Here is a 19,536-nt window from a genome sequence, read left to right as displayed (position 1 = left end):
TGGCTTGGTTTAGGGGAAGGAAATTTAGATGCTACAGTATTAGAAATGAGAAAATTTAACCAGTAAAAAAATCATCTTTTAAACAGTATTTTATCTATATTAATTCCCGATGCTCATGCTTATGTTCGGTGGCCGACTAAACAAACAATCTGGTAATTAGAAATATGTTTTAACTAAAGTGAGCAAATAAATAATCAACAACTCACAGGAACATTGGATGTAGGAAATTGAATGCAACGTTTTCTTCAGTAAAACACATTTTTGTCTTTATCTGTAGAGTAGCAATTTTAATTTCTAAATTCCATCCATGCAAACCTATGGCTTTTATCTCATTTCTCTACTGATACAAGTATCAACAACTATGGATTTTTCCACTACTCTCAAACTACTGTTGTCCTGTGCAGCACACAGTGTTGATTGTAGACCAAGATGGGGGAGAAAATTAAAAACAAACAAACAAGCAAAATGCAGGCAGGATCTATGATCTCATTTAAGAAAAGGTATCATATATTTTATGTCTATGAGCCAATGCAGATATGTTTCCCTCTGTAATTGATACTTGCACAGCATCTCTTGGTCACACAAGGAAAAAAGGGAAATAAAGGCAGTGTGAATGCACAGAAGGAATTCAGACAGGAATAATGCTGTGATTCACTTTTTAGTATTTATGAGAGAGTCAATTTCTACTTAAATGGACTGAAACTCTGGAGAGGAACTTTCTCGTTCCACAACCCGTATTTGTTTTTCTATTTTTGTTCATCCAGTCACCTCAAAATTCTTGGAGACTCTAGGGAAAGCATCCTTTTATAACAGACCTCTGGAGAAACTGTATAAGTACCTTGCTGTTTGCGTGGATCATAAATCTGGAGCCCAAACAAAGGTGGCCTCTCACTTCTCAACAGTGTCACATTCCTTGTTACCAAATCCAACTGGAAAATTGACCCATTCATGTAATCTGTCCAGTATATATAATTTCCATGATGTGACAGTCCAAAAGGATGATTCAAATCTTTTCCATTGTAGACTACCTGCAATTAATTAGTGGTAGGTGAGCATCAGCAAGGTTAAAAGAACCTTTCATTTTTCAGAGAAAGTAAAACAGGAAATAGGAAAACTGAGATCATTACTGTCCCAAACATAACAACCTATTGCAATAAAATGAAATAAAGAGTGCAAACCCCTTCTGTGCAGCAGAACCAATATCTAACTTGAAAAAACCTTCATATAAATTCACTTTAAGTGGCCCCCATCAGAGAACACAGGAAGTGTTGCAGTCTTCAGCCCTGGGAGGATTTGAAAGATGTAGAAGTGGGGTTTAGGGTTGTGTTTAGTGGTGAACTTGGCAGTGCTGGGTTAAGGGCTGGACTTGAAGATCTTAAGGACTTTTCCAACATAAATAATTCTATGATCCTGTGATTTTATCCCAGCAGATTCAGTTTGGAATCACTGGTCTCCTTCTTCTGGCTGGGATCCTTGCTTGAATCAAGAGGTTTTTTTTCTACCTTGCCTCTAGAGAGAAGGAAGCAGCTCCTCACATGCCCTATCTTGTCTATTTCTAGACACAAACCCAAGAGAACAGGGAGATAAAGGCAACTAAAATACTCTTTTGAGGCGAGTGACAAACATCATTCTCTTTTGCCCTTTAAATTTTCTCTCTGGACTTGGAATTCTTATAGTCAAAGCTCCTCACCTCTAAACTGCTTTTGATCCAAATTCATCAATCAGTCAATAATTGGGCAGCTATTAGTGGAATTAAAGACCTCCCTATCCACCAAAATCTTTACTGTAATAAAGAATTATAGATGTGACTGATCTAGTTAAATTTTGACAAAAATAACCTATGATTAAATACAAATAATTAAGCATCAGAAACATGTATCTTGTCATTATTTTCAGCTACATAAATTCAAGTAGTGATGCATTTTTTGTACATCTCAGGATTACAGAATACTCACTTTTCAAAAAAAAAAAAAATTCTGTGACACACTTCAAAATAAAACCTGTAGACATGTGCTTCTTATTATTCACCAGTCACTAATTTTATGAAGCAGATGGTAAAACTTCCCCAAATTATCAGACTCCATTTTGAGCCTTAACAATTCTCAAAGTCTCTTATTCTGTGCTTGTTGCTTCTACAAACCCAGACAGAATATCTGCACAGACTTGTATCCAGCTAGTACAGGCATTAGTAACAACCAAAGCAATCTCTCTCTATCTTTAACAGTATTTGCTGAGTGCTGCCCGTCTGAATATTACCACAAATGCTCAAAAGAGGCACAGAGATTCAGAAAAACCCATCCAGTGAAGTTGAAGGAAAAGCCTGTCTTTGGTAAAGCCAGAAAACCCACGTTTTTCTACCGAAAAGCTCTCTGCAGGTTCATGGCTCAATCAAAACATAACTCATTGCCACATGAGAAAAAATAGATTAAAAAAATAAAATGAAAATCAGGTTTGGCGACACTTAGGACAGAGGAGTACCCTAAGCTGTGTTTCAGCCTCTGTCACCATCGTTCCAGCAGAGGTGACGTGGGACACGCCGCAGGTTCCGCAGACTTTAAAATCCTTGGGAAGCATTTTTAACGTAACACAATAAAATCCATAGACAGAACATGCCTGTGGCAAACCAGCAGCATTTCTCATTTACCTTTCTGTCAGTCCCATTCAAATAGATCCTTTCAATGTGATCATAATAGGCATCACACCAGTACAGCACGTTGGCACGGTAGTCCAGAGTTAAACCATTTGGCCAGAGCATCTTTGATGTGACAAAAACCTGCCGGCTATAGCCATCCATCCAGGCCTTCTCAATCCTCCCCACGCTGGCATCTATTTCATCTTCCTCCCAGTCTGTCCAATACATCCATCTAGGGAATTACAAAAATGAGCATTCACATCCCATTTTAATCAGGTGAATTGTACTGCAGGCTTTCAGCTCGTCCAAGCCAGAGCAATTCTGACTTTTTCCATGTTTCTCTCCATTGCTGTTTCTGCAGCTCTATTTACTGTCCCTGACCACTGGATGCTGCTGAAGTGACACTGATGTTATTTTGCTCATATTGTGATAAATTACATGAATACCAGAAAACCAACAGACGAGAAAAGTTAAAGAATTAAGACCTTATTTATTCCCACCGGAATTATGGAGTTTCTTTATTTGTCGTTTTTTTTTAATCATTACTTGTATTGACTTTGCCAAAAACCTCACATTTTTACAGTGAGCTGGTTCTGGCCAGGTCCAATTTGCCTTTATGATTTAAATCTCGTTTTCATTACACCTAATTCTATCAAAGAAGTTGCAGCACAATAATTATTTGCACTCTGGTTTTAGAGCTAGAACGTCTTGACATTCTGTGAACTTCATGAAAGCAGCTAAATCACTCAGAAACTGTAAGGTGCACTTTGTCCATCAAAAAAATGTTTAGAAACAGTTGCTGTGAAAATCAGTTGCAAAAAAGCCAGTAGGCAATTTGAACATAGTTTTATGGCTTATAGTACAGCAATATAGAGTAAAAAAAAAATTAAAAATAGATAAAAATAAAATAAAATAACAATAAAAATAAAATAAAATAAAAATAAAATAACAAAGTCTGAAAGAAAGGCACCAATATTACTTTGGAAAAGTTAAAAAAAATCTATTAACTCCTCTAACATTATTGGCTTAGAGCAATTCTACGAGCCATCCTCTACAGGGAACTACAGAATAAACCTTTCCTTATTTAAATTTTCTGAATACCATATTCCATTACAGAATATACCTTTGAAAACAGTGATTTCAACCATTTCAAATACACAACTGTTTTTGGACAAAAACAGATAGCAAATATGCTAAGAAACACTACTTTTCTTTTTTCTAATCTGTTTTTCTCTAAGAAAATGAGCTTTTGGGAATAAATACTTAGAAGCCTGTAAGCACTCTGTGAATCATTTCAGATTGTATCACATACAGTCACATCAGTTCATAAATGAAAACATTTGCCAGACAGCAGATGTTTACTTTTAGTCATCCTAGGACTTCAATTAATAAGCATTAAAGAAAAAAAAAATCATGCCAATCTTGAATCCTATTTGTTCATCATGGTTTAATTGCTATTAATGTACCTCACCTTTTCTTTCACTAGATTTATGTTTCTGAGATAACTTCTGTGATCCTAACCCGTTAGCCATTTAATTGGCAGGTACTTTGAAGAGTAAAGTCCTGGAATTTAAATACTGAATTTACCAAGGAATGATACACTGAGTGAAAAATTATTTTATTATCACACCTGTCTGTGTAAATTATATCAAATTTACTGGTCAAAAATTTTATTCAAATGTATTTTTATGTATCAGCATAATTTGATATTGATGAGAAACTGGAAAAAAAAGAAAAATTGTGTTACACAAGTTTGCAGATATGCACATGCAGCTTTTTTGCTTATTTTTCATTTCTCTCAAATCACCCACTAGAAGGTTGTTTTGGGTTCTTTTAATGTTTTTTGTAAATATGTGCAAAGAACATCAGTCTATTTTTGATCCACAAGCCTTACAAACTCCATTGCATGTTTGACTCTAACAGCACTAGGTTTAATCACAGAATTATAAACCCTGCACACGCCCTGAGGCTCAGGTCAATATAGCACTTATTTTATTGGGAGACAAAATATGTTTTACAAATATTTACATGACTTTTCAACAGCAATTACTGAGCTTTTCCCCATAAACTTTTTGTCTGTCCTTATTCCATTTATCCTGTCATAAGCTAAAACCTGCTTACAGTGATAGGCGTTTATGTCAATGTGCTTTAATTGTATCTCAAAATGCAGTTAATGCTCCAACACCGCTTAAATCAAGACTAAAATTTTGGAAACACAATTAAAAAGCCATAATAAATGCTATCCCTCAGGAAGAGCTTCCATGAGAAGTGTAATCATGAAGGACACGCTATTTTATTAGAGAAGTGTTTTATATAATGGCCCTTTTCAGGCAATACATCTTCATACACTGCTTCCTGTGCCATGCATTTACTGAGCTGGAAAATTTAACAAAGTAATTGCAGGTGTGGTTATGGCTCGTGGTCTCATTTTATACCCTCACTATCTGACCTTAATGAATTTCCACAGCCACTTCCACCCCTCAAAGGACAGACTCAAAAGGGAAAACCTGAGTGTAAATATTTTCTATAACAGGAATATAGCAATCAATCCAGCCACACTGAAATGATGTACCTACCTACATCATTCTGCAGTGATTTTTTTAAGTAAATGACCATTATATCACAGTAATATAATGTTGTTTTCTTTATTATGCGGCCTCCTAAAATTAATTTAAGCTAATAAGTAATGAAAAGTACCTGTCTCAGTTTTGTAAACCAATGTGCACAAGGATATGGTCATAATTGGCTCCAGAAATTGAGATTACAGAAAGAGAAACACAGGAGAGCATCTTAAAATTAACTTGATATTAAAAATTCATACAGGACTTATATCTTCAATTTGTTTGAGAAAAAGGTGAGTCACATTCAGATTAACAGGACAGACATGCAACAGTGACAGGCATACAAATTATTCTGAAGGCTTCAGGGCAAGCATGCTGGGCAGGAATTAAAGATATTACAGGCTCCTGAAGGATTACAGATCGCTACATGACTCTACAAACCTCATCCTGAGCAAATTGAATCCTGTATTTACGCCACAGGGACAACCATTACAGAAAAATCAGTTTGCTTCATACCCATTGACAGGATCGACAACAATTCCTCTGGGGTGGGACATGTCCCCCTCCAACAAGGTTTTCCTACTCTGAGCAGCTTTTTCCAGTCTGGCAACAGCAATGGTTTTCCTGTGGCCATCATTGGTCCAATAGAGATTATTTCCAATCCAGTCCACTGCTATGCCCTCCACATTATCAAGGTCTGTTGAGAGAGAGAGAACAGTAGTAGGAGTTTAATACTCTTTATGTTCTATGTGTACTTATGTTCACTGTTTACTCTGTGATGCCCATGCCATATATTTAAAATTGCTTTTTTCCCTTATCTACTGAAGGTCCAAAGCAAATTACAGATATTTGGTACCAACCAAAGTACCAACTAAACCTTGTTCACTTAAGAAACTTAACTGAAATTTTGTAAATCAATCACAGGTGTAGAGGTGACAATACGTCCTGTGAGACAAAATATGAGAAAGTTATTAAAAAAAAAAAAAAAAAGTGGCATGAGCTGAGGAGTCTCGCAAAATGTGTTTTAACATTTTTATCTGTACTTCTGATACACCTGAACACCACTGCACTTTTGGGAACCTATTTTTCCTTGTGGTTTAAGAAGCTGGAGGGAAGCAAAGGTGTCAGAATGAGCTCTCTGGGACATGAAACAACAGAATGATGACATTTCTAACCCAGCAACCACCTGGTCTGACAAGAATCACCCAAAGCACAGAAGAACTGTGGCTCGGCAGTGTCTCAAAGCAGTGCCAGCAGCTCAGCCACGTTCCCCAGGCTGATGGACACTGCCAGTTTTATTTTTCATCTCCCAGTGCCTTTGCTGCATTGTTTTGAAAAGACAATGTCAGAGGCAGCTGAAACTTCCCGAAAGAGGAGAGTGGCCTTTGGTCTTGGGAGTGGTCATGGAGGTTGAGAAAAGTGCTAAGAATGGAAGAGAAAAGAAGAGAGAATTTAACCAAGGACCTGGAGCCCAAGGCCCAGGGAAAACAAAAAACCACAAAACTGTTGAACAGAATAGGCAACACAGAGAAACTTGAGCTGTGCAAGAAATGTCCCATAGAGCTCTGAGGGGCCTCAGCAGATTTTGCTCATCAAGAAACTACTGGCATGGGTAAAATCAAGCTTGAGGACAAGGAGTGATTCGTTCAAAACCCATTTTATCCTGTCTGACATAGGCAATTTGAGCTAAACACAGTTTTTATACTAATAAGCTCAGATTTTTATATTAATAACATAATCTTTTTAAGAAAAATATTTTGCTGATTTTTTGCTTCTTTGGGAGTCAGACCAGTCCAAATATGGACTTGTATCAGCAGCAAAATTGTTAGATTAGAATGCTGGACACCTCCTAAAAGTTACACGACTTTTGCTCCACATCTGTTCAGCTTCATATAATACTGTCTCTGAGCTACCTTGCCTTCTGCAGGAATTTGGGGCAAATGTGATTCTAAACTAAACACAATCTAAGTCCAAAAAAACCCTCATGGTAACTAGATACTAAATACATCAGAAAGCTGGGGTTTTTTTAAGGAGAATTCTACAGCATGACCCCATAGAGATAGATTTAATTGGTTTTGTGGAGTTATAATTAAAAATTAATTTTCATTTCAATAAAAGATTTAAATACATTAATTACTCTTCAAATGGGTTTCACATCAAGTAGTAAACAGGAAGAAAACAATGGTCATTCTGCCTTTCTTGTCTTGATTTGACTACAGGAATTCAGTCCTTCTGCAGTAAAGCCCTTTCAGCACAAAAGGGATGAGGTAATAAAATACCTTTGTGATCATTCTCCACTTGCTAATTGAAAAGCTAACATTTATAATTCTGGAATTTCCACCACAATTTTACTACCAACACTAATAGGAGAGCTCCAAATATGTTGAATGCAGATGGGAGGTTTTCAGAAACAGTTCTAGAGGCAGCAGTTTGCCACACTGCTTTTCAGTATGAAACAGAGAGCAGTCACAACATGTAATTGGGTACAGAATGGCCAAATTCACCAATGTCATGTGTAATAAATAGTGCCTCAAATGCTAGATTAACATAAAACCTGGTGGGAAAAGAATTCTTCCATATACCAACCATCTAAACAGCTTCCAAAGAGCTTTACAGACCTACTGTGACCTTGTTTAAGCAACAGGTTGACCATCTTGAATAATATTTACAAGTAAATGTTGTAATAATTTTAGGGTCACGGCAATGCCCCCCAAAAAAACATTAGAGGTACAAAGACAAGTAAAAAAACCCTGAGCTTGTGTTCATGTTACATTCACTGAGCGGTATTTATATCCATTTAAAAATGTCTGTGGTTTTTAAAAACACAGACATTAAAATTGTCTGTAGTTTTTTTCCCAATTTTTAATGTAAAAGGCTGATTTTAAATGCAAGTTTGAAAGGTTAATTATAATTCTTGTTGCTGGTGGAAGTACAGTACTACTGCAGCTGTGCCACCAGCTCTAAGCCAGGCTGTGCTGGGGGCTGTCAAATTGTTATCCATACTACCCAGCAGTTTGCTTCCTAAAGTGAAGAAACAGAAATCACAGCTGAAACTATATGGGAAATCAAACTCCAGCAGTGTGAGGTGCTCAGTGATCTCAATTCCCAGTCAACAGCTGTAGGATCAGGCTCTCATGCAGGCAAACTGTAATTATCTGAACTGCAATGCTGCCTGAACAAGTGTATACATTCTCTAAAAACCTGATAGTCACCAAAAAAAGGCAACTTCTAATCTGAGAAGTGGCACCTACCACAGCTAGAAGCCCTTAGCAGCACGCTGTTCAGAGCAAATATTAAACCACCTCCTGACACACCTGATTTTCTGTAGTAGCCTTCCACCAAGGAATGATTTAATCTGTCCCTGCTGAGTTTGTGAGAGTTAACAAGAATAAGAGCTGAGGTGTTATGGCTGGAGGCAATATTAATTTTTTAAATAATGAAAAATACATTAACAAATGTTCTTTAAATATACTTTAAAGTTATGAAACTACACCAAGTTAGAGCTAACAGTGTAAGCTCCTGGGGGAAAAGGAAGGGGAGAATGACAGTGACATATTTTTTGTCTTTGCAAATAGTAGAATCACCAATAATAAATCATCAGATAATCCACAGCTCTTTCCATATTGCATTAATATTTTTGCTATGTTGTACTTATAAAGAGTAGACATTGCACTTAAACATTATTTACAGGAATATCACCAATTTTCTGGTTTGGCATACAAAGTTTATTCATGTTTGAGTAGATCAATCCCAACCTGCCTGACCCTGACCTGTCTGACCCCAACCTGTCTGACACCTTTCAGCCAGGATGCTGCCTGCTGCTCCTTTATAATGTTTTAATTTACATATTTCCTGCTCCTTCCTCTACTCCACATTTGAACTACTAAGTTGTCAAATGAAATGCACAGTTAGGAAAGTCAGCAATGGAAGATGCGAGATGTACATTATCCATTCCTGTGCTGGCAGTGAAATGAAGAATTAACTGGCCTGACAGCTGAGTATTTGTTATTTTCTGAGACAAATGCCCTTTATTAAGCATTCACCAGAGCAGGGTAAAAAGCCTGTCACTATTCCTTGCAACTGCTGCTGAAGGGATCTTTGTGCAGACTCTGAGGAGAGACCTTACACTAAAAGAGCATCATATCACTGCACAGAGGAGATGGCTCCTCAGAAGTGTGGATTAAAACATGCCTTATGAATGGCAGGGAGTGAACATCCCTCTGCTGAAACAATGGAATTTTAGAGACTTTCACTGTCCTGAGCTTCCATTCACAAGGAAAGATATTAAGATGAATATTTATGCTTCTTCTTGGATTGAGGACCAGAAAACAATTACTGTAGAATGAATTTCAGCTGAGGCAGTTGCTACCTCCTGCTTAAGCAGTATTTCAGAGAAGGGTCCATAAAGGCAAACAAAATATTGACTGACAAACTGGAAGCTTTTTTCACCACAACAGCATTTGGTGTGATGAGATATGATTCCAGACCAGGGAGATTCAGTGTAGTGGGAGATGTGGAAACTAAAGAATTGCTGGCATTTTCTCTTATTGCTATAATAAACGTTAGAAGCATCTTAATTAAGGTTCTAATAAATGTTTAGGTCTAACTGTTGCTTCCACATTCACAATGGAAAATGCATCAGGAAAGACAATGCTTTTTTCCTAATGAGTTTTCAAGCACTACAGACAGTCTCATTCTGCCAAACTACTTGAATAAGCTCCAGAATCCACAGTGTGATGCAGGCTGGAGCAAAGGAGTCTTACAAAGTCTGCAAGGATTTGGGATGGCTCAACAAATATCCAGATACTGGAAGGAAAAAGTGGAGAAATAGGAATTACTCACCAGTGGTGAGCTTAAATGGACAAAATTAGAATTCACAACAGAGGGACTTAACCAAACTTTACATTTCTGCCCTCAGGAAAAAAAAACATAAAAAACAGGAAGCTGTAAAAAAGTACCTCCAATTCTGTTCAAGGTCAAATTTGTGTCTGTTTTCTATGGGAGATCCAAAAAAACCCTTTAAACTATCTGCAAATGTCAGTTCAACTTCTCAGTAGTGAGCATCTCTGAATGGCACCACCACTGAGCGTCACCCACCGTCTTTGAGGATTGTTTCTCGCTCTGTGCCGTCAATTTTCTGTCGTCCAATCAGGAAACTGGTGGTATCAGCAAAGTAAATGTAATTGCTTTCAGCGTGGAAGTCCAGAGCACGAGGATTGACCAGGTTCTCTATGGGGATCATGTACTCATCAGATATTTTGGTATTCAGGTCCATTCCCCGGATTATTCCCGGCCGTCCCTTCCCATAAAAAAGAAACAATTCATTCTTTGGTCCTGCAAAAGAAAGATTACAAACATAAACAATTGATGCTACTTAATCTTCTTCACAGTGCATAATGCCCCTGTTTAATTGACTGGCATAATTAGTGGGGAGCAGGAGCCTTACTTCATACCAAAAATTAAACTTCCATATATTCTGAAGGCATCTAGATTAAAAAAAAACAAAAACAAAACAAAACCAAAAATAACCAAACAAAGCAAACAAAAAAAAAAACCCCAAAAAAAAAAACAACACCAAAAAAACCCCCAAGAAAAAATAGCTAATTACATTACCTTATTCAAAATACAAGTTACTTCAGTGAGCAGCTTACATCTAATTATTTTTTTGTGCAAAAGCTCACACTGAAAAAGCAGTTGTCGATCACAGAATAACTTTGCATCTGCTGTGAAGTGGACATACATAGCTCTGTAGACATTTAATTTTACAATTCATTAGGATCTATCAAGGTAATATTGACCATGATTGAAGTAATCTCAAAATCTAGCAACACCATGAACGCCAGCATATACGTAATGCTTTTTTTCAACCTAAAGTTTCTCAGAATCGAACAACAAAAAAGATTAAATTTCTTTAAGATTGAAAGGAATAAAACAAATCAACATACTCTGTTCTTTCCAGCTGAGGTAGAAAACACAGATATCAAAAGTTCATCTTTCTAAGATTTTTACAATTCAAATAATTAAGGTGATTACAAACAACTGAAGCTTAGCAAAGTGATTTTCTTTCCTTAAAGATACTTATCCTTAGAGCCTTAATGCTATCAATATACCTCTTGAAATTCTGTATATATTTTTTCTGCTGGCTCTCAGGGTTTTTTGATGGAATTGAGCTGCCTTTTTTTAATGCGTTTAAATAGTATTGTAATTAATAAATTGCAATTAAATTATAATAAAAATTAAAATTAATAATTAAAATTAAATGAAAAGTCTCTATTATTTGGTATAAGTAATTATTTATTAGGCTAAAAGTAAAAATAATTTAAGTATTATTTTTAATTAGATAGTTTATCTTTAAAAAACTTTATTAAAAAATAAAACTATTTTTAGTTTGTTAAAGTATCGTAAAATTCACTGTCTGTGAGACTATAATATAGGTAAGATTTAATAAACATTTGAATTTAAACAGAAAAACACTGTCTCACACATTTAATTTTAAACAAACTTTACCCCAAAGCAGCCCATGTGATTTGCTAGAGAGAACACCCAGAACCATCCCCTGGATTATTCCTGGCTGGCAGACTGTGCTGTCAAGAACATACTTTTGCATGACCTGCCATCACTCCCCAGGATGAAGCCAGTCCTGCAGCGACAGGTCCTTGCTTTGTGGCTGCTGCTGAGCAGGCAGATGTGGGAGCATCCCCCCGGCATTCCAGACGGGTCCGGCTCACACGCGTGGCTTCTGACTGTGGCCAGGGGAAAACAGCTCAGATCATCGAAAGCAAGACAATTGCATCAGCGTGGAGAGAGGTCAGACAGAGGGAAAACATAAAGAAAGGGGATTTGTGTCACAAGAAATCTTTCCCCAGAATATATCTGCTAAGGAAGGTGTTTTTTAAAGATGATCTCCAAGCCAGGCCAATAATGCCCCGGGCTATGGAGCTACACCCGTGGCTGTGTACAATCACCCCTTTGGGAATGAGCTCCTGCACAGCATTTGCTGGGCAGCGTTCCCTGGGGGGAGCTGACACTTCTCCCCTTTTCCATTTGTTGCTTTGGTTCATGTGGTTGGTTGGGGTTTTCTGAGGACAGAGCGCATCCCATGCCCACACAGTCTGGTATTCCTTCTACTCCATTAGACAGCACCTTTCTGGGCAGACACATATGCTGAAACTAAGGAACAGAACAAGCCTTGTAGAATTCTTCCATATTTATAGAATCACAGAATGGTTTGGGTGGGAAGGGGCCTTAGAGCCCATTTTATTCTGAACCCCTGCCATTGGCAGGGATGTCTCCCACTAATCCAGGATGTTCCAAGGCCCATCCAACCTTGCCTTGAACACTTCCTGGGATAGGGTGCAGATTTGTATAGTTGGGATATAAATCCAGCTGAAGAAGTCAAATAATTCCTTATCCTTGATTGCATATTTCCAAATGCATGGTTCTATATTAGCAGCCTAATTTTTTTTTTTTTTTTTAACTGTTTAAGGCAGTATGCTGAGGAAACAAAATCTACCAGGCTGTCTCACACTTTCTAAGCTGGCTTAAACCAGAAAAGAAGAGTATTCTAGTTCAAAAAATGTTCCGTTCTTCCTACTTTACCTCAAGCTTTTCAGGTTTGTTTCTTTTAAAATAAAGCAATCAAGTGGTTTAGGGTCGATAAGGTTAAAGGTAATACTGAAACTCCACCAAGGTGAGACAGCTGCTACAGAGAATCTTGACAAGGAACAAACATGTCCATTCAAAACTAAAGGAGTAGTGGAGTAATCACAGGATGTAATAAAAGATTACACTGTGCTCATGTCTCTCCTCTACTCAACCTCTCTGACTCCCTCAGGAGTACGAGAGGGATGATAATAGCAGAGAAAGAGTCTTTACAGCCTCCTTCAGACATTGACATCTGCAAATCAATGTCCTCAGCTCCAGGGTGAAAATTAGTTCACCCACTCTACATCAATTTAGAGTTTGTTCCCACTTCAGAAACTTCTTCAGAAGCAGCCATTCTGTTTAGAAACATCGACACTGAGAATTGATGTGTTGGCTTTTCTGTCTAAGCAGTCATGGCAATGATTTATTGTTATCAGTCGTGCCAAAAACATTCTAATAAAGCATCACGGTAAATATTTTGGATCTTGCTATCTTTGCACTAAGTTCCCAGAACTCTCACTGATGTTCTGCACACAGAAAGGATGTGAACAGATTACAGTCATACAGGACTACAGACATCAGAAATTGATGTTTTACAAAAAAAATCCAAGATAAAAAAGAGTTCTTTCATTCTCGATGAAAATGAAGATTTCTTTTACAGATGGCAAAGCTGATATTCACACAAAGCAAGGACACCCTGTCAGCATTTCCCTCTCTCACCAGGGCTGTGCTGGCAGCTCAGCTGCCCACACCTCTGTGCCTTTTTGGCAGCCCCAAAGACAGGAGCTCACCTGAGATGTGGGGTCTGCCTGAAAAGCAAGCCCAGCGATACCAGGAATCTCTGAGGTCTGAGACCCAAAGCATGCGGACAACAATGGACATCCAACAATCCTGAAGGTGTTAAATTCTCAGAATGCTGAGTGTCAGAACATGCAGAGCAGGGCTCTTGCGCAGTTCTCCAAACTGAGTTCTCCAGAAAGGGTTGAGTTGGAGCTTAGAGACACGGGAAAAGTGGAACAACCAGACAAAACTCAAGGGACAGAATGTTGCATCAAAAGTACAAATTTTAATTCCATCTTCAGATACTTTTTTTTCTGGTATGACCTTTTGAACAGCACAACCACTTACTATCTGGTTTTGTGCTTTCTAGAGAGAGGAAATTTGATCTTACCTGCTGCTTGAGTTCTCTTCTGGTACACACGGATCTCTTTGGCATTGTCCAGCCTAGCAAGAGCCTGAGCATCAGTACCATTGTATCTGTGTATTCGTAAAATGCTGAAGTTGTCTGAATTAATTGTATATAAATAGTTTTCAAACACTGCCAAACCACAAAGATGCCTAATCTGGAAAAGAAACAAATGGTATCATTGTTTTAACTCAATATTTTAGGCATATCTATCAGTTGTAAACGTCAAAAACTGCTGTGGACTGTATGTGATAAACTGCACAAAAGACTTTCTGAGTACTTGTAAATAATAAACACTAATTACATCAAAAGTATAGTTCATATTATTGTAGTCTGAAATTCATAATTAGAAAAGCTTTGTAGAAGAAAGGTAGAAAATTCAAATTATGCAATCTAAATTCCTTTACAAATTCCTCAGTTTCTCTGTTTTTTAAATTAAAATCTACATTCTTGAAGTGCAACAACTACATTAGTATTAACTAATGATCATTAACTAACAGTAACTAAAATAAATTAACTATTATTAACTAATAAATACAGCAAACTCAGAAATTTAAAACACAGTTCATAGGTGTAATTGATCCACTTTTTACAAATATTTTTTGATCAAATCAGGGCAAATGGTGCAAGATATACCTGCTGAATATTTTCTTGAGAAAATATTTTATGAGAAATAAACAAATTCTGTCAGCTCTGCTGTGTTCCTTTTTGTTGGTGTCTCTGAATATGGTGGTGGCCACTTGGTAGCACTTGTTTATCAAAAAGTGAGTTCTAAAATTGTGATAATCTCTGATATGTCTCTGTACATTGATTAAAAATTATCTAATAGCTGGTAGTTAGACAATCACAGCTCAAACTCAAAGTGTCAATAATTTAGAGGCTGTGCTTGATTTATAGATTTCGAAAATATAAAATATCTCACTGGCAATTTTGAAAACTGAAGAAATTAAAGAAAATTTTTTGGCAGACATTCAGATATTCACAGGCTGAATATCTTATTACTTGAATCATTCAATTGCTCACCAAAAAGTATTTACTTATCTCATTCTTTCCCAAATTCAGACATACGTCAACCAAAAACCAACCCAAACAAAAAAAACCCTGTTGTGCATCAAGTATTTCAGTCATTCTGGAAATTATACCACAGTTGGCCCAGTCTTGCCATTGTATTCCGTCCTCACCCAGAAAAAAGAATAATAATTGACATCATTGCAGGCATTTGATTAAGACCCAATAGAAATTCAGTGCAATTATAGTAAGATGGAAAAGAAAACAGCCTTGAAAATAAAGCCACATCTGCACCAAACTGTGGAATTCTCCCCTGAATTACAATCCTTTCTACCCTATTTCCATTTCCACTCAGTTTAAATCTTTATCATTTAAGTCCCATGAGAAATTTTCTTTATTAAAACTATTAAAGGTATGTGGCTCCTTTTGCAATGCTTTCTATAATGATCTAATTATTTGTATTTATTTTTTAATTTGTTAGGTTTTCTGCATCTCATGAAGCTTTCCAGCAATCCTGTGCACAAGTGAAAACATTACTGGCTTTTCCTTTTAAAGCCACCTAGGCTGTCAATCACAGAATCCAGTTTTGTTTGGAAAGCACATATTTGACATGTTTGTACTTGCACAATAAACTTTAGTCCCAAAAAAAATTTTGAGAATAGTTTTGTGGTCTGCTGTTTCCTTGGACTAATGAGGAGTAATTTGAAGAAAGAGTCATTCTAGGTCATGGCATATGCAGCACAAGACATACTGAAACTACCAATTCTTCATTTGAGTGGAAAGACAATCAGTACCATTTGTGGCAACACTGAGAGGTCAAACTTTTTAATACCCTTCACCCATATCAAAATGCAGAGATCTCATTTTTGAGCTAGTTAGGAGAAGAATCCCTCCGAATTTGGTAAAGTATCCTCTTTTGCATCTATATTTCAGAAAGAAAAAGAACAAGCATCTCTCCTATGCTACAGGTACAGCTCAGTTAGGAGCCGGTAAAGGTATTTGTTAATGCCTTCTGAAAATGATTTTAGCTTTTTAAATATCTACTCCAAAATGGTACATTAAAAACAAACAAACAAACAAAAAAACCCAAAAAAAACAAAAAAAAAAAAAAAAACAAAAAAAACCCCCCAGTTTTCAAGACCTCTTGTTCAAGAACGGGTTAAAAACAGGGGACAGATTGGCAAAAATAGGAAGGTTTTTGCCAAACCACCCCTTAGGCTGCTTTTTGTCACATTTTCTGCCTATTTTTAGTTAACAGTCTCACCAGCTACATCTTGCTAAACACTGATTACTTGGAAGCAACATATGACAGAAGAACAGGTAAAATGTTTATTCTGCTTGCACATTTTTACATCTCCTGTTTAACCTCAGGCAGAAATATATACAAACTTGGTGCCCACACCTGGCAGTTCAGTTAGTGACCAGAACAGTTTGGTCTTTGCTGATTTTCCCTGGATTTACATAAGACTCACAAGTGCCAGACAACTCTTCCACTCTCCAGGCTAAGGGACTGAAATGCTCCTGCTCTGACTCACAGTTTTAGAGTTTGTATTTATGACTCTGAAGATCGGAATCAGCTGTGAAAAGCATGATTGCCACCAACAAAAATAAGATTTAAGGGCAACCAGATTAGTCTGAATGGGTGAACAGCTTTTGCTATTCTATTTCACATTATTGTGCATGTTAGTCTCTCCTTCCTGAGTGTAAGGACATCATGTCATTAATGATTTATCTCCCTGCACCTTTGCACCTCAGATTTTCCCTCCTGAAGTCTTTAACAACGGTGACTTACAGGGTGCATTGTTAATGAGACACTGCATGGAAATATTCATAGGTTGCAAAATTTCTAAATTGCAGATAAACCAAAGCATGCAGATGGATCTTTTCAATTCTAACACATGAGAACTAAAAATTTAAAAGAAATTATGAAATTTCTGTAGCTGCTAGCACTATGTGCATTCATTTATTGATATAATTACTTTTTACTGATTTGCAAATAAATACCTACTTGTCTGCCTTTAGTTATTGTTTGCCTCCTTCTCCCCTGATAGTCAACAACTTCCACACTCTCCAGATATATGTCAAGCCAGTACACATATTTATTGATGAGGTCTAGTGCCAGAGCAGTTGGCTGTTCAATTTTTGAGTCTACTATCCACGTCCTGTTCGTTCCATCCATGTCACATCTCTCCACCTTGGCAGCATTCCCGTAGTCTGTAAAGAAAAGCTTGCTGTTGAAAGAAAATAAGATGTTGTAAGTTTTAAAGAGTGTGAGCAGAGTGCAAAGCTCGTGCTGGCTCTGGAAAAAGGAAGTTTTCATTCTTTGTCATTTCAATTTCCTATATACCCCATATTGATAAGCACATAATTATTTTTTTTTTAAATTCACCATGTCTTCTCACAAATTAACAATTACACAGGATTATGTTTCAAATGTAAAGCACAGAAGTTCTAAATGCATTTCCTTACAAAACAGATGCACCATGTAACACTCTAAAATTACAATCTTAAATTCATTTTTAGCCATTATTTGTAGAAAATGGTAGAATAGCTACAGGCAAGTGTGACAAAAGCACAAAGCACTCAGGTCTGCAGAACAGTTATTGCACACAAGCTATAACAAATACAGGGATCCCCACTGCCAGGTGTTGTTCTAACATCTATTTCTGAAGGAGTTGCTTTAGTCTGTAGTACATTTGTCTCCACCCTTGGAAAGGTGCTCAGGTTTCAAAATGCCTCCACAAATCCAGTGAGTCATTCCATTCAGGAATAATGGGAAACTATCGAAGACTTACAACTGCTGCTAAAGCTCCCTAACCCAATGCTTGATTAGCATTCACTGGGTTTAGCAAATCAATTTTGATTAACCTGACAGTATTTTAACAGGATTACCTATTTGTGAGAACAAATTACACTTGCAGGCTGAAGACCACCTTGCCATGACTTTAACATGCTGCAAAGAATAATCTGATTCCAGGCTGAATGTTACTAAAACCACTTTGAGAACCAGGATTTCATTATCCAAATGAAGTGAATTATCTCCTATTTATTACCACTTATGGGAATAACTTTGGATCAATAGCATATAAAACTTCAGATATCTTTATGTGACAGAGCAGTAATTTATAGTAGTAATTTATAGTAATTTATAACCTCTCATAAAAATCCAAATAGCCTAAAATAGTTTTAGGCTATTTGCTGAACAGCAGAATGAAACCCATATCCTTTATTTTCAGTCTTCCAATAAATAAGAATATATTTTAGAGGTAAAGTGTTTCAAGTGCAAAAATTAAAACTAAAAAAAAAAAAAAAAAAAAAAAAACAAAAAACAAACACAACAACTCTTTTAAAAAAGTAAAGGCATTAGAATCATCTATAGTCTATGTGCAGGAGCTGTCAAATGCCAAAATGAATTGATCTCAGAATCATAAAATAGGGCTGGAGTAGGATTTGAAAGGTCATGTAGTCCATCACCAGGCCATAAGGCAGAATAAACTTTACCTATAACATTCCTGAGGGATAACTCCATTCCTGACAGGGATTTCTATTTATCAAAATAATTCTGAATTCCTGTCTTGTCCTTCATTGTCATTCTTTATCCCAGCTGTACTCTAAGAATATATTTAAAATCACAAACTTAACATTCAGGTCTATATAAATCAAAATGTCCATAGCACAGAATATTTGCAGTGTAAAAATCAGGCCTGAAAAGCAAAAGTAATTTGGAATGAAAATAGAAAGAAAAAAAAAAGTGTTTCTATAGCAGTATATATACTTATTTATTAAGTATTCATATAATCAGAAATAACAAGGCCAACCCCTATATATATTGAAAATAAGTTGTTAAAACATTACATGTACTCCAGACTACAATCAGTTCTTCTGGGGATTTGATTTATGTTATTTATTGGAACTTTGTGCCTCAAGATTCAATAATTCAAATAAAGCTCATTTTGGAATCATAGAACCAACTGGGTTTGTGACCAGACACTTACATATAAATAAATATAGAAACACACACATGTGTGTAAATACACAACCAGACACAGCACAGCAGTTAGAAACACCTGAAGTTAGACTTCAGACTGGCTCTACTGCATAGTGTTTAGTTTTAATAATAATTTAACATTTCTACAGAATAAAATAAAAGTTTTTAAAAAAATAACTATTAGCCTTTTACTAGGAGAATATCTTTTCAGATCAGACAAGAAATAAAATGTTTGTATGTCAATAACAAATAGATCCAGTAAGGAATATCTAAGAATTAAGAATACTTAAGAATTTAAGAAGTTGCTCCAGCCTTGTGGAATAGGGGGTCATTTCTTTTTTTCCTCAATATCTCTCTTACAATAACATCATTTGTGCAAGTTATCATGACTTCATGTGTAAATGACACTCTTTTTACTCTAAAAATCATTATTCTCCTTGAGACTGACAAAAATGAAACTTTATAATTAAAGGAAGAGGCAAAAGACAGAACAAGAAAGTAGATCCCTAAGTGCTGT

At 36.5% G+C, this 19,536-nt stretch overlaps 1 protein-coding gene across 1 annotated transcript in view; it reads right to left on the bottom strand.

The window, feature by feature from the left end:
- LRP1B (LDL receptor related protein 1B) overlaps nt 1–19,536 on the bottom strand; it is a 633,449-nt gene that overhangs the window by 215,161 nt on the left and 398,752 nt on the right. Inside the window, exons 8-14 of the mRNA XM_068195161.1 lie at nt 17,040–17,262; nt 14,009–14,180; nt 11,793–11,936; nt 10,291–10,527; nt 5,710–5,890; nt 2,645–2,864; nt 839–1,028 (exon numbers count right to left, since the gene is read on the bottom strand). Of these exons, the coding sequence (XP_068051262.1) occupies nt 839–1,028; nt 2,645–2,864; nt 5,710–5,890; nt 10,291–10,527; nt 11,793–11,936; nt 14,009–14,180; nt 17,040–17,262 (1,367 nt within the window). The remainder of the gene's footprint in view (nt 1–838; nt 1,029–2,644; nt 2,865–5,709; nt 5,891–10,290; nt 10,528–11,792; nt 11,937–14,008; nt 14,181–17,039; nt 17,263–19,536) is intronic.

This window comes from Anomalospiza imberbis, chromosome 7 (genome assembly GCF_031753505.1).
Source record: "Anomalospiza imberbis isolate Cuckoo-Finch-1a 21T00152 chromosome 7, ASM3175350v1, whole genome shotgun sequence".
NCBI lineage: Eukaryota > Metazoa > Chordata > Aves > Passeriformes > Viduidae > Anomalospiza > Anomalospiza imberbis.
This window is presented reverse-complemented; position numbering and strand designations above follow the sequence as displayed.